The sequence below is a fragment of the Pundamilia nyererei genome, unplaced genomic scaffold, assembly GCF_000239375.1.
Source record: "Pundamilia nyererei isolate P.nyererei 1_Seehausen unplaced genomic scaffold, PunNye1.0 scaffold00073, whole genome shotgun sequence".
NCBI lineage: Eukaryota > Metazoa > Chordata > Actinopteri > Cichliformes > Cichlidae > Pundamilia > Pundamilia nyererei.
Genome location: NW_005187474.1, coordinates 782,545 through 796,338, shown reverse-complemented (window position 1 = coordinate 796,338; position 13,794 = coordinate 782,545). Strand labels below are relative to the sequence as shown.

At 42.7% G+C, this 13,794-nt stretch overlaps 1 protein-coding gene across 2 annotated transcripts; it reads right to left on the bottom strand.

The window, feature by feature from the left end:
- Nucleotides 1-270: 270 nt before the first annotated feature.
- On the bottom strand, nucleotides 271-12,940 carry ppp1r21 (protein phosphatase 1, regulatory subunit 21). Of its 2 annotated transcripts, none has more exons than XM_005737076.1 (22): nucleotides 12,227-12,940; nucleotides 10,986-11,054; nucleotides 10,585-10,731; nucleotides 10,319-10,420; nucleotides 10,034-10,198; nucleotides 9,874-9,932; nucleotides 9,526-9,620; nucleotides 9,255-9,307; nucleotides 8,937-9,086; nucleotides 8,338-8,439; nucleotides 8,156-8,244; nucleotides 7,925-8,061; nucleotides 7,631-7,723; nucleotides 7,097-7,224; nucleotides 6,399-6,548; nucleotides 5,377-5,469; nucleotides 4,820-5,074; nucleotides 4,443-4,478; nucleotides 4,209-4,325; nucleotides 3,653-3,751; nucleotides 3,416-3,544; nucleotides 271-1,806 (listed from the first exon to the last, which is right to left on the bottom strand). In XM_005737076.1, the coding sequence occupies exons 1-22, from the start codon at nucleotides 12,284-12,286 to the stop codon at nucleotides 1,777-1,779; spliced, it is 2,358 nt and encodes a 785-aa protein (XP_005737133.1). In that variant the 5' UTR covers nucleotides 12,287-12,940; the 3' UTR covers nucleotides 271-1,776. The 2 variants fall into 2 exon arrangements, with proteins under 2 accessions (XP_005737133.1, XP_005737134.1); XM_005737077.1 differs by having other exon boundaries at nucleotides 10,319-10,396.
- Between the last annotated feature and the right edge of the window lie 854 nt (nucleotides 12,941-13,794).

Sequence of the window (13,794 nt, the reverse complement as noted above, 5' to 3'; positions counted from 1 at the left end):
CCAAGAGTACTTGAAAGCATCGCGAATTTCTATAAAACGACGTTTTTCTTTTCAAAACAAGTGACGGCATCAGAAACTGCTCTTCTAGTCCCCACATGTCTGTGCCTCATTTCCCAGTAGTTTGGGTGTGTTAGCGGCTGCTTTTTCGCCTTTTTAAATTATACACAACTTACAATTCCCAGTCTCCCTCACCCCCCATAAACGCAGCAGGTAAAGTTGGGTCAATTTTAGGAGTGATTAATAACCAAGTGACTCTAAATACATGACACATTTATGTTTTGAGCAAGCTCTTTATTTTGCGTCACATATTTGATGTGTGCTTTTCAACAAGTTACAATGTGAGAATACAAGTTTCTTGCTTTTTTTTTTTTTTTAATATGTTTAGAGGGCGTTGGCAAACCTGTCAGATCAAAGGTCTGCTGGTCTGCTGGCAGCTGTAGACTGGCAAACAAAAGGATTTAAATGAACTGCTCACAATCACTTCTGGGCTTTTCTTCCTTTTACCTCATGTAAGTACAATTTTAGTGTAAACTTTAACTGCCCTCTGCCATGACTCAAAAGTTTTCTGAACACCAGTTCCAGTGTGGGCCGATCCCTCTGCGATACATCTCTGTATTGTAGCCTTAGACGAGACACACACTAAACTAGCCACAGATGTCAGTTTGTAAAATTTGTGGAAAATAAAAGTTTTTTAACCTCTGAATAAATGCCTCTTGTATATAGGCCTATATCATTTTTTACTCATTGTACAGTACAATTACATGATTTTAAATGAGGTTATATTCACATAAACCCTTTTTTATCCACACGTCGTACAACGTCGCGAGACTGCCGTTCCCCGCCAGGCTTCTGAGTGCACATCCGCACTTACTTTGGTGATAAAAATGACTTGTTACAGCATAATTTCACAGAGATAAATTGACATCATTTCACAAGCTCCAACTTGTCCGTCCCTTCCCATTAAAGTAAACACGGTTAATCAGTGCTTCGAGGCAGACATCTTTTCTTTCCTCCACTCCTAGACGACTGAAGATTTCTTAAAAATGAAGAATGAATTTAAGCATATCTTTGTTATGGTTGGGATTTTAAAGCCCTTCTTTTCAGAAGCTTGTGTTATATGCTAGTGTCAGAAGGGACGTGGGGGCATTATTATCTCAAATTTGATCTAAGAAACAAAAAAAAGGTAGTTGTAAAACATTACTTACGTTGTAAAGCCTGGTGCTACAGTCACACGAGGACACAACAGTCTAAGCGCGCGCACACACACACACGTACTGTTACAGATAAGCAATAAAAATGCACAGTTCCACCGTCTCTCATACGCACATTAAGCTGGACGACTACACGCACTGATTAACAGGGTTTGGTCTTCAAGTCTTGACTTCAGTGAGTATTAAAAACTTCAGCTGCTGCAGCTGTTTATCTTCTTCTGCTCCTTCTGTTGGGAAAGCAGCGTGGTTTGACGCAGAGGTCAAGCAGTAACTTCTGGTCCAGTTTTGGAAAGCTTTTGTTTTTTAGCAAATTGTTTTGTTTCATGTACTTCTGTGACGAGGAAAGGGGGGAAGGAAAAACAAAGCATTTTCAGTCAAATGTGTTTGAGCCTCCAAACAGTTTTGTACTGCCTTCAAGTGGAGGAACTGCAGGCTCAGGTGGTTATCCTGTGGTTTGGTGACAGTGTTGGTACCAAGACGCTGCAGGGAGGCTCCGAGGTTCAGGTTTTCTCCCAGGGTGCCTTTATAGTGGCGTCAAATGGAGCTTGAGTTTTGAGGAGCAGCACTAGCGGCCTTTGTTCTTTTTGGCATTTCCCTAAAGAAAAAACACACACACACACACACAAAAAAGTGAGCTCAGTCCTCTAAACTCAAAGCCAGCCATATCCAGGGTTGGTGCAAAAGCTAACGCTCTGTGTTGCATTTCAGTGCAGTGACTAAGACAGACAAAATTCGTATTCCGTTTCAAAAACTGAAAAACATGCTGAGGCTGGTGTGCTGGCCTTCAAGAGAAAAATCGCCACCTTTAGATCACAAACATGCCGGGTCCTGAAACTTCCCAGCATGCAGCCATCCGTGTGCGCACAAGCAGGGGCATGCACGTTTTTTCTTCTTTTTTAAAAAACAGCCCTCTCCTTTACTGCGCCTGTAGCTTAATGGCTTTTTCAGACGTCTGCGGCAGGTGCTTTTCCCATTAAACCTCGCAACAACCGCAACGCCACCGCTGACCTCCCACTTCACCTCATAACTGAGAAACTTTACAATGTCACACTTCACTAGCGGCCGATCCTTCACACTCCACGTGGCCGTATCGCTTCTCTTTCGAGATTTGGAGGGACAGGGTGGTGGTACGGTTTGGTCTGTAAATGTTCAACGAGGAATTACTGTCAGCTTTATTCACGTGCCAAACACATTTGCTTCGCTGACATGAACGCTCACTTTCGTAGAGATCAGGTGACGGATTTCCACTGCGGAATATTCCACTTGTTTACCTTAAAAAACTCCTGTATGTTTTGGGTCACTGTCCATGTGTAGCGTGAAGCACCATCCAATCAACCCTGCTTCATCTGTGTGAATCTGAGCAGAGAGTATAGCTCGATACACTCCGTAATTCACCCAGCTGTTTCTACCTTCTGTCACATCACCAATAAACCATAGTGACCCATCGTTACTGTAAGCCGAGCGTGACCACACCATCACACATTAATGCTTTGAATTATGAGCTGATCCCAGCCCGCCCCGTTACATTCTTCTCCCCTTAATTCTGCTACAAGTTGATTTTAGCTTCATCTGTCCAAAGAATATTGTTCCTGAGCTGGTCGGCCTTTTATAGATGTGTTTTGGCAGTCTAATCTGCACCTTCTACTGTTGTGGCTAATCACCGGTTTGCTCCTTGTGGTGAACCCTTTTACTCTCATTATGGCAGACTTTGAAAACGATACGCCTACCTCCTGGAAGAGTGTTTTTCACTCAGCAGGATGTTTAAAGGCTTTTTTCCTCTGCTTATGGGAATGATCCTGTGACCATCCACCATTTAACCTCTCAAAAATATATCGAACTGTTTATTCGGCTGGTGGATTTGTGTTGTTTTCTCATTGTAACGATGACCTTCTTCACTTGGACCAGCTGACGTTGACCACACATTTTAGTGTTCACAGAAAAGTGCAAATGCCAGCGTGAACTAGAATCAACTCCAGAACTTTAACTTGCTTAATTAATGCCAAATCGAATGTATATACGTAAGCAAAGTCTACACATTAATGTTGTTGCGTTGACATACGCATTCAAATGATATCACCGCCCAAACATTTCAGAAACCTAACTGGAGACTGGCAGCACCTCACAGCTGAGAGCAAACCCTGAGAGGGAACCAACATTTTAAAAAGAAAATATTGCAAAAGAAGCTGGAATTCAAAAGGTTATACCTTGCTGCCCATTTTGAGCGTGTCGATTTCCTCTCGCTGCTTGCTCAAAGTCTCGTTCATGCTGCACAGATGGTCGCTCATCATGCTAAGCTGGTCTTCGTAGCTCCTCTTAGTCGTAGCCAGCTCATCCTGCGTGTCAGGCCCAAACAGTTACAAAGTGAATGCTTTTTGACTTGAAAGGACGCTAATGTTTACGCTTTATGCTATAACTGGAAGCTCTTTGGCAGTGCATCATACCTGCAAGCGTGTGATATTCTGATTAGCCAGTTTGACCTCCTCGCTGAAAGTCTCCCGCGACTTCTCTGCAATGGCTAATCTCTTAGCCAAAGCTCGACACTACAAAGGGAAAGAGAAAAGTAAACAACTTGCTGTGCCCTGATGATTTTAAAGCATGTCTGGCAGGCTTTACAGATCGGTTTCAAAAGCTGCAATAACAGGAAGGATTTCTTTGAAAAGTAGGTTTATTTAAGAAGAGTGTCAAAGTTGCAGGAAATCCACAATATTAGTCTCTGCTGCTAAACCGTCACGTCTAACTCGACATCAGGCGCATTTCTGTTGCTATAATGCCAAACTAAGGCAAGTGACAGTAACTTTAACAAGTCATTTACATCGAGGGTAAGACACAACATATTACTTAAAATATTTAGTGTCGGTTTTTCAGTGGAGATGGTAATAACCCCGACTCGAGAACCATTTTCAAAGCACAAAGAGAATATGTACTTGTAAGGCAAACTAACGGTCTTTCTTACGACACACAGTTACTTTGATAAACAACTTTCAGTAAGATCTTCACCTCAGAGTGAAAGTGCACAGCTTTGCTATCTGAAATCTGGAGTTGGGTGGTGAGCTCTCCTACTCTGGCCATGTAGTGGCTCTTTATCAGCTGCTCCCTAGACTCCTCGTCTCCCACCTGCAAAGTCAGACACAACATCAAGCTACACAAGATTTTGTTGTCCTTGGAGGGAGCATTATTAGATGGGTACAAATTCTGCACTTAAATATTTTAATCAGATGTACGGACACTCACATGCTCATCTGTAGGTGTTGTGCACAACATTCCAACCTGGTGACAAAAAAAAAAGAAACGAAAAGTAAGACAAATGTAAAATATATAAGAAAAACACAAAAACAGACATGCAGGATATAGCTACTAACTACAACACACGTGTTACAGCTACTTGAAACAAACATTATGAGAGCAATCTCAGCACTGAATAACAACAGCATTCTCCTACTCTGCCACATCAGCTCTTGGACGTCTGTGTTTTATTAACCGGCTTAGTGTGGAAGCCAGAAGAAAACAACAATAATACTCCCTTTGTTGAAACAAATCAGTGCCAAGGACACAAAATTTCCCCTGCAAAGTGAAAGCAAACAGCAGACCGAGCGGTCACGGAGAAGTACCAGGCTCGTGCACAGCGTCGGCTCTTTTTCTGCAGCTTTCAGTTCTGCCGCTGCTTCTTCGTGGCCCTGCGTGAGTGCGCCGGCTGCAGCCGTTTGCGAGTTCGGACTTCCCCCGAGAGCTGCTGCTAGCTGCGCTTCCAGTTCCGCAATGCGCTGGTTCTCCTTTTCCAGCCGCACCTTCCCTAACTGGGCCTCCAGCAGCCAGTGCTCCTTCTCCTGCTCCAGACGAGCAATCTTCTCTTGGCTCTGCTGCACCTGCAGGAGGCCAATGGGGAGAAGGAGAGAAGTGGACAGTGAGCTTGTGGATACGGAAACGAGCAAAGGTTAGGAGTTGTAAGAAGGAAACTATACAATAATCCTCACTGGGTTTTATTATATGGCTTCGCACTTTGATAAAGTGACACATTTATGTGAAACACTGGGCACTTTAAAAAGTAAAACATCAACAGCTTTGCTAGCTGTCCACACCTCAGATAATACATGACACGACTGTGTTAAGACAGGACAGTTTTTTCTCTACTTGTATCACCAATTTATCCGTATCTCTGTATTTTTACCTGCTGAGTGAGACCTTCTCTGCTCTCAGTGGAGCTGGTTAGTATGCGACGGTTTGACAGGGCTTCTCTGTACGGAACAGACTGGGGCTTGGCCTAAATGGGTGAATAAAACACTTATTTTAGTCATTTATCATTTTAAAAAATCCATGGAAAATTTTTTAAAGAATTTGAATTCTGCAGAAGCAGGCTTAAAATAATACTCAAATTGATTAAAAAGTAAATGAAAAAATGGAATTATAAAATATAAAAACAACGTAAAAGCAGATCAAAACATTTATAAGATGTAAAATGTAGATATGAGACTCTCTGAGAGATGAAATACTTACAAAGACTTTCTTAATGCTTTTGAAAAGATATTACAAATCAGTGTTTTTAATCTCACTAAGCACACTGATTTAAAGTCTGTGAGCTGTAAGTTGAAAGGCTTCAGTGTTTCCTACCGATTCAAATCCTGTTTGTGGTTGGGAGACGTGTGTGTGCATATATGCGCTTCATTTCGTCCCCCCCTCTGCATACATTTTATTTGCCAAGTACTCTGTGACAAGTAAATAACTCAGCAATATAATCAGCTGCTGCTCCGATGAGGGTTTCTCCTGCGAATCAACTCCACTGTTTCGGACTGCAGCTGGTGACGGTAGCCCTCGCTCTGCTCTGCAAGTCAGCGCAGAGGAGCGTGAACCAGTTCTCCACCTGCTGCAGGTGTCGATTAAAGCGGCCCTCCGACTCGGGGCGGCTCTCCAGGGCACGTGAGGGGGCGGGGACTCCTGCTCCTGTGCTGCCAGCTGCAGTACAAGACGGAGGAGCTGCACTCCGAACGCAAGTCAAGATCCCCTTTTGGGAAGCGGCTAAATGATATTAAGCACTTGCAACGATCCAACCAGTAGGAAAAACATGAAATGTGAATTTAAAGGCATAATAAATACTAAAAGTAGTTGAAAGACAGAACCTCTCAGCCAGCCCAAGTAAAGTCTATTTAAGGGAAAAGGGAATAAAGTGGGGAATAGCATGCTACACACACTAACCTTTTTGACAGCTTGGATATAGGCTGTTGCCTTCTTTTTGTTGGCCAGCATACTCTCTGCTTGCACGGGGTTAAGAGCTGCCGTGCTGCCTCTCGGACTGTAGCCCGATGATGTGAAGAAGTCCAAGTTGTTGCTGAAGAAGGTGGCAATCTGCAGCAAGTTACAGCGACATCACGTGTCAGATCTCTCAAACAAAACGGATATCTCCTCAGCTGAAGAAACCCTGACACTCAGCGTTCTGTTTACCCTGAGATTAGCCGCTGTGTTTACAGCAGAGAGCCAATTCCACCACCAAGTATTGAGGAAGATAAATGTTGGAGCAATTAAGCCTCTGCCTGCTTGCAAAATGCAGCTCACTCCACATGTCGTGGGCTGTGCTGCAACCCAGTGGAGTGTCATCCAATCGGCACACACACACTTCAGCCGACAATTCGCTCGATTCACAAAAATCATTCATCCCTGTGCTCTTGCTGGGGAGCAGCTGTACAGACTGCAATTTGGACTGTGTCTTTCAACGTTTAACCGCTGCCCACCTGAGTCCCGCACTTCTGTGCTCTTCCATTTGTGGCAATTTACCAATGTGACCCAGTTGCAGAGACAACTCACTGCTACTTACAATTACGCCTTTATGTATTGAAGCTAAACATACACTACAGGAGATATAAACCTGGCTGCTGCCTGCCCCCTGTTGGCCATACCTTGCCGGTGCAGCTAGTTAAAGAACCCAGAGATCCCAGGAGGCACTCTGTGGTGGTACAGAGCTTTTGGGTGACGGTGGGGAGCTCCCGCTCAATGTCGGCCTTCTGGTTGTAATGCTTTGACATCTCTGGACACACAAGGAGCAAAAAAGAACAGCAGGATTTGCTTTATGTTCCAAATTTAGCTTAATAAACGTGGCTCAATCAGTGCCTCGCTCACTGACCGGTGTTTTTTTTAACAATAACCAACAGATTTTCACAATATTCTCATACACTAAAACTGCAAGATTTGAGTGAACATTTAACTAAAATACCCAAACAAAGGCGCTTGTTACAGAAACCCATTCTCACAGCTAATTGCCTACAAAAGTGACTCTTCTCCAAAGAGCAAAAAATTATGCTTCCGTCTTTACACTGAATTTTACACTGAATCTTCTGGATATTTAGTCCTTAAAAAGCTGCTTTTGCTGTACTATTTATGAATGAAGTACATAAAGAAATCTTCGCGCTGTGTACGAAAACAGATCCACCCACCTTTAATGGCATCATGAAGACTGTGCAGGCAGGCGGCCAGCTGGGTGAAGACGGCTGACGTGTTGCTGTGTGGCATGGCATCCTGCCGAACACCTGAGACACATCGCGCACATTCGTCAGACATGTCTGCTCGTCACTTCATAAACCCTCTGCTGTATTTACATACTACCAAATTCCTCTATTCCTTCAGGAAAAACAGCATTTAAATGAATATGTATGTATATAATTATTCTGGCACAGTACTGACTGAGAGCTTTTAGACAAAAAGAGCTCAAATGCTGTGTGATAACCTACTGGGTAAGGCCAAAAGGTTAATGTAGTTCTGCAGTTTCTCAAACACAGATGTCACTCGCTTGATGTCACTCTGCAGCTCCTGGTTTTTCGCACTAAGGGCAGCAGTACAAAGAGGTGCCTCGCACTCTTCTTCGAGGCTGAAAGCACAAGACACCCATCACAATAGCCTCCTCCACTCTATTTGTCTCTATCTCACACACGTGTACACACACACACACACACAGCGCTGACCTTTTTAACTGGTAGGGAAGAATCTTTTGGAGAAAGTGGGTGTATGACGAGAAGTTGTCAGAAAAATTTTTCAGCTTGACCACAGTTTCCTTTCATTCAAAACAGAAAAGCACAATTAGTGTCAATTTGTTTTCTGTCTCTAAACAAACATATGACCTCCACACCCTCCATCCAAAACGTACCAGTACTGTGACAGTGTCCTCTGTGATGCTTTGGTATAACTGGAGAAAGCTGTCCTCCAGGGGGCGCACATAGGCTGCATTCTCATGCAGATACTGAGAAAACTGGGTTAAGAGAAGGAACATACATTAAACGAAATGCGCCTCCTTATGTGGCACCAATAAGGCTAGCATAGTTAACTACAACCAGATGTGAAAAGTCTTTGTTAGTCTGGTAAAAAATTATTGCGACTTCCTAGATGAGACACTGATGGATGTGTTTACTGGCACCTTGTATGTTTGCAAGACTGCTTTTTTATTGTAATACCTAGACTGATTTTCCTAAAATCTTGCCTCTGACATACACCCTCAATAAAATAATCATTAAAAAGTCATTAAAAAAAAAACTAATAAAAACTCAACTAAAACTAAACATTTTCAATCAATGAGAACTAAACTGAAACAAAGGAACCCACTCGGGAAACCGACTGAATTAAAATAAAAAGTCAAAATGAAATAAAAAATAAGAGCTGATTAGAAAATGCAAAACTATAATGGCTTTGAACACCAGCATGCATTGTATTTGACAGAATGCCTGTACCTTCCCTGTATGGCTGCCTCACCTTCTGGTTCAGAGGGGAGATGGTCTCAATAGAGGAGTCCAGGGGGTAGATGTGTACTCTCTGCTCTGTGTAGGAGTGGATGTTCAACAGAGCAGCCACCAAATCCTGGATGAAGCTCATGGCCTGGCCTGCTACATCCCGGGCCTTCAGCTGAAAGGCGGCACAGTGCACAGATTGCTACTTTACCACCCTTTCTACCTAAAGGCAACTCAGTGTGTTATCGCTACATTGCTGTACAGGTAATATTTTTAAAGGTGGTTACTTGAGATGTGAATCTGTACTTGCAATACACCCGAATGTGTTTGTTTTCTCACTTACCTGGTGCCTTCGATTGTGTGATGGCACGTTTAGGCTGTTGTAGTCACTAAATTCTGCAGAGATGGAGGAGAAAAAAAAGAAGCATGTAAACTAGAGCAGAACTTCAACCCCCACAATGAACTTTTATTAACTTTGCAAACACAGTTTAATTGGTTGCGTCGGCGCAGCGTTACAGTCGTGTGTAGCGTTACAGTGCTTACTCCAGGGTAGCGTGTAGTTATAGTATCACTGACAAGGATGGAAATGTTCTCAAATAGTACCAGATACTCACTGGTGTCATTAAAGGGCACTTTCTCCTGGATAACACTGCTGCTTTGTTTCACCTGTCTGTTCAGCTCCGACTGGCACCGCCTCAGCTGCTGCTGGCTGCAGAGGGAGATCGAAGAAGTGTTGAGCTGCTCCCAACATGCATTTCAAGTTTGTGTAATTCAGTTTAAAAATGCAATGTGCAGAAATGTGTACTGCAAGATTTGCATCATGGCTCTACAAAATGTATTATGTACATATCTTGTATTTGTCAAAGTCAGTTCAACACTCACATGGTTACTTACAGTTACTATGCTGAACAATGTTATAGAAGAATTAAATCATTCAAACTACGAATAAAATGTATATTTACCAGTCTTCTGTTCGCATTCTGCACTCTTTTGCTTCTCGTTCCAGAGTTTGTGCTTTCACCTGTAAAAACAGGGGGGAAAAAATCATTTTTTTAAAATTTAATGTTATCAAAATTAGCAATTGTGTGAACAACTTCAATGTTTCTCCCGCTGAGCCCTTACCTCTAAACGTGCTTTGTCACTCTGCAGCCGCTCGATCGTTTCTGCATACTTTGTGGTGAGTCCGTCCACGACGCCATGGTGCTGCTCTGCATCCTTCTCCAGCTTTTCTAGTCGCTCCCTCAGCTCAGCCTCCGTCTTCTTGTGCCGCTCGTCTGCTTCGTAAAACTGACAAAGACACAGCAGGAAGCACAGCTGTCACATACGTGACCTCCCCTCGTATCCAGACACATTCACTGTAAAATTTGTATTTTAAACATGCACTCTAAGCACCGCGTGGCTGCCTACTTGGATGTGAAGTCGCTCATTTTCTTCTATCTTTTTCTGCAGGTCCTCATCAAAAACACTCTGGGTTTGCAGGCCGTGCTGTGAAGGAGAGTCTCCTTTACTCTGGAGAAGATTGGGGGGCTATTAACTATCAACTTGTCAGACAAACATTACTGTGAAACTACCATAACTTTAAGACCACTACAAAAAAATAAATAAATATATGCTGCTCCCTCTAGTCCACCGTGTAGCCACTCCCGCATTTCCCCCTTTCCCCTCATGTTCACCTTCCCCTTTTTGCCCTTAGCTTCACTAGCAGCCAGCTCCTCTTGTAGCAGCTCCACCCTCTTGGCCAGCTGCTGGTTCCTGAAACTGAGACTGTCCATCTCCTGCTCCTGCTTCCTCAGACTCTGGTCTCTCTGCTTCAGCTGCTCCTAATGGCAGAAAGAAAGTAATGACTTTGATGAGTAACACATGCAAGCAAATCACAGCCTTTAAAACAACATGAAGTCATTCTGTTGTCATTGTGCGACAGCAACATAATTCATGGTAACACTGCAACAAGTACAGGTCAGACTTGGTGATCACATTTTGTTTGCAAATATGAAAAACAGAGTTGCTTACAATGTCATTTCAATGCTTGCTTTCTCAATACTTTGCTTTCTTTTTTAAATATACATCATTGTACCTTTAGTGAGGCAGAGTTGGCCTGTTCATCCACAACCCCCTTCTTCAGCACTTGGTTCTGGGCACGTAGCTGTGAAGTACACACACACAGAGGAAAAAATACATTCAGATGTAAAAAGTACAAACTGCTGTTTGAGATGCAAATGCAATTTTAAAATAAAGAGTACACGGCAAATCTCTGCTCAATAATTATGTGTAGTTTTGATTTTTTATTCAATTCTATGTAGACAAGATCAGAGCAGGTAATCAAATAATAGTCTCCGCTGCAATTTTGCCTCCTAATGACTCCAAAAACAAGAAAATTGAGATGAATCCATTAGTGTGTTTCAGTGTTGCTCTCATTTTGCCTTCTGTTATAAATCATGTGACTTTTACCGTTCTCTATAAGCCCAAAATATTACGTTTGAGATAAATATGAAGAAGAAACGTATTGTCTGTCAGACTGTGGCATGCTTGTGTCAGTTCTTTTTTTAATATACTTCAAGTTCAAGTCAAGAAAAGTTTGCTTACTGAGTGCCTTTTCCACATTTATAAGTAATGAGTTATGAGTACTGACCATACAGGAGAAACCCGAACTCAGTGCTCTTTACTGTATGATCAGTAGCCTCTAAAGACATGCTTATTACAGCAAGAGTCTGTGCAACAATCACACAGTCAGCATTTCCTGAGGATCATACACTGTTTGGCTGCTGGTGGGGAGGAGCAGAGTGGAACAGGAAACAGCTATAACGCTCCCGGAGCTGTCAGCTGACACAGAAACAAAGGCCACACAGCCTTTACTGTCTCTAAACTGTTTAACCATTAAACAATAGTTTACATCCTTTGAACACCGCTTATTTCTAATGCAGCATGCAAGGCATTTTCCCACGCAGCCTGAGGAAAATGCACCAAACAAAGCATTAAAGCTACACACAGGCTGATAATGACACCTGTGTGTGTAGCCTCGGCGGCTAGCCTACATCTGTGATAATCTACCTTATTCCAGGTGAACTGTATTAGTTTCTGCTATACCCAATAAAGTAGGTTCTATGGTCTAAGTTATGTGTATGTCTTTGACAAGCTGATCTGCTTCACTTCACTAATCATAAATATCTCAGGTGTTGTTTTCCATTGAGTTCAAGTTCACGCAAGGCACAAAACACCGGGTAGCTGACGCTGATAGCTCACTGACAGGTTCTGTGTAGTAGCCTTGTTAGCAATAACAGGTAAGATCGTTAGCAGTAAACAGAGGCGGTGTTTTACCTTTGAATACTCCTGTGCCAGTTTGCTGTATTTTGTCTGCAGGTCTGTAACGTTAGCCATGGCGACGCTATCTAGTCGCCAACCGGTGATGCTAGGAAACGTTAAACTTCAGTAGCCGGACTGGCCAAAGGCTGTCCGGTTAGCTTAGTATGTAGTTCACGGTGTCAGTTACTTGCAAGGTTGACGTCGGAGACGGTGAGCTGTAACCTGGCTAACTCAGGTCGGTTAGCCCACTGGTAAAATTTCTTAATCCAACAAGGCTTCTTCCGCTACCTGTGAGAACTGAACTCGGGTACATTATGACAGTAGGTCTGTCATCAGTCCCGGAAAATAAAACGGACAGTGGTCAACAGTTCATTTCCCAAAACACGTGTTTATTCCGATCTAACAGTAATGTCCCCTTTTTTTTTCAAGTTAGCACCAGTAACGCCGACAGAGCCTGTTAGCTAAGCGAAGCGAAGAGGCTATGTAGCAAAACAAACCCCGACGAGGAGCGACACATGTATGTGGTTTTATCCGACAGGAGCCGGTGACCCGCGGCGTCCGCAAATCCTATTAGAGAGTAAAGGTAGCGGCTGCTCGGCTAGCAAAACAGCCCTAAATCCCCATTCATTTGAAGGAATACTTTCATTTTCTAGCTAACCCGCAAAATCCTCCTGAAGTCTGAGCCAACAAGAGAGGCGAGCACCGAGGTCAAAGTGCAGAAAACAGAGAAGAAGGGAGAAGGAGAAAGCAGGGCGCCACCTAGCGTTTGAAGAGATAGATAGCTAGATAGATAGTTATCATTTACTTACTGTCATTTAAATTGTAGCACACTGTATTGTTATTTTTTCTTTTCTTTTTGTTATGAAGTATATATTTGAATGACTTTTAATTTGATTATAGCTCTTCAAAGATTTTCTCAGTCATTTCACACTCCATTGATTAAACTAGACTTCTATAGTGAAAAGTATTGATGACGAAGGAGCATGCAGGCAAATGAATTAGTTGTACTTCCTGACCTTACTTCCTGTCAGCTCGCAAAATGACTGTGAACCAGTTGACATCAACAATGCATCAGTATGTTTTTTTTGGGTGTCTTAAAAAGTAATTAGCTGGTGCAGCAGCTTTTTAAATTATGTTTAGCAAGCAAAGTGAAAAAAAGTGGTGCTGGAAAGAGGAAGGAGACAGAGAACAGAATCAGCATACTGCCAGTTCTTTGGCTATCAGCAGCTGATCACATAACCCAAATGATGAAACTGTATTTGGCGTTTTTGTAAAGGACTAAAATATTGTTACTTCTCAAACATTGAAATGAGATACTCTTACTATAATACTGTGTGTGTGGCATGTCTGGAAGTTGGTCCTCTGAAAATGATGAGGAATTCTAGAAATGAGTCTCCCAATCCAATCAGTTTGTGAAGACCTGTGGCTAATGGGCTTGTCTTCTTTGTTCTGTGCTTATATACAGAGTTGTCGTTATGTTACTTTACCAACCCGTTTAAATCTGATTGGGGTGTGTGGTAGTCTAGTTGAGAAAGATGGTGTGAGTTTATAGCAAAAATATCTGCCCTGGAGCTAGCACAGGG

Bases quoted from the DNA above. Each gene is read 5' to 3' on its own strand.
- ppp1r21 (XM_005737076.1), bottom strand. From the start codon at position 12,286: ATGGCTAACGTTACAGACCTGCAGACAAAATACAGCAAACTGGCACAG. The intron at 5,075-5,376 runs GTAAAAATACAG...GGCCTCCTGCAG, and splicing joins GAGAAGGTCTCACTCAGCAG to GTGCAGCAGAGCCAAGAGAA. The intron at 4,479-4,819 runs GTACTTCTCCGT...TTTTGTCACCAG, and splicing joins CGACGCTGTGCACGAGCCTG to GTTGGAATGTTGTGCACAAC.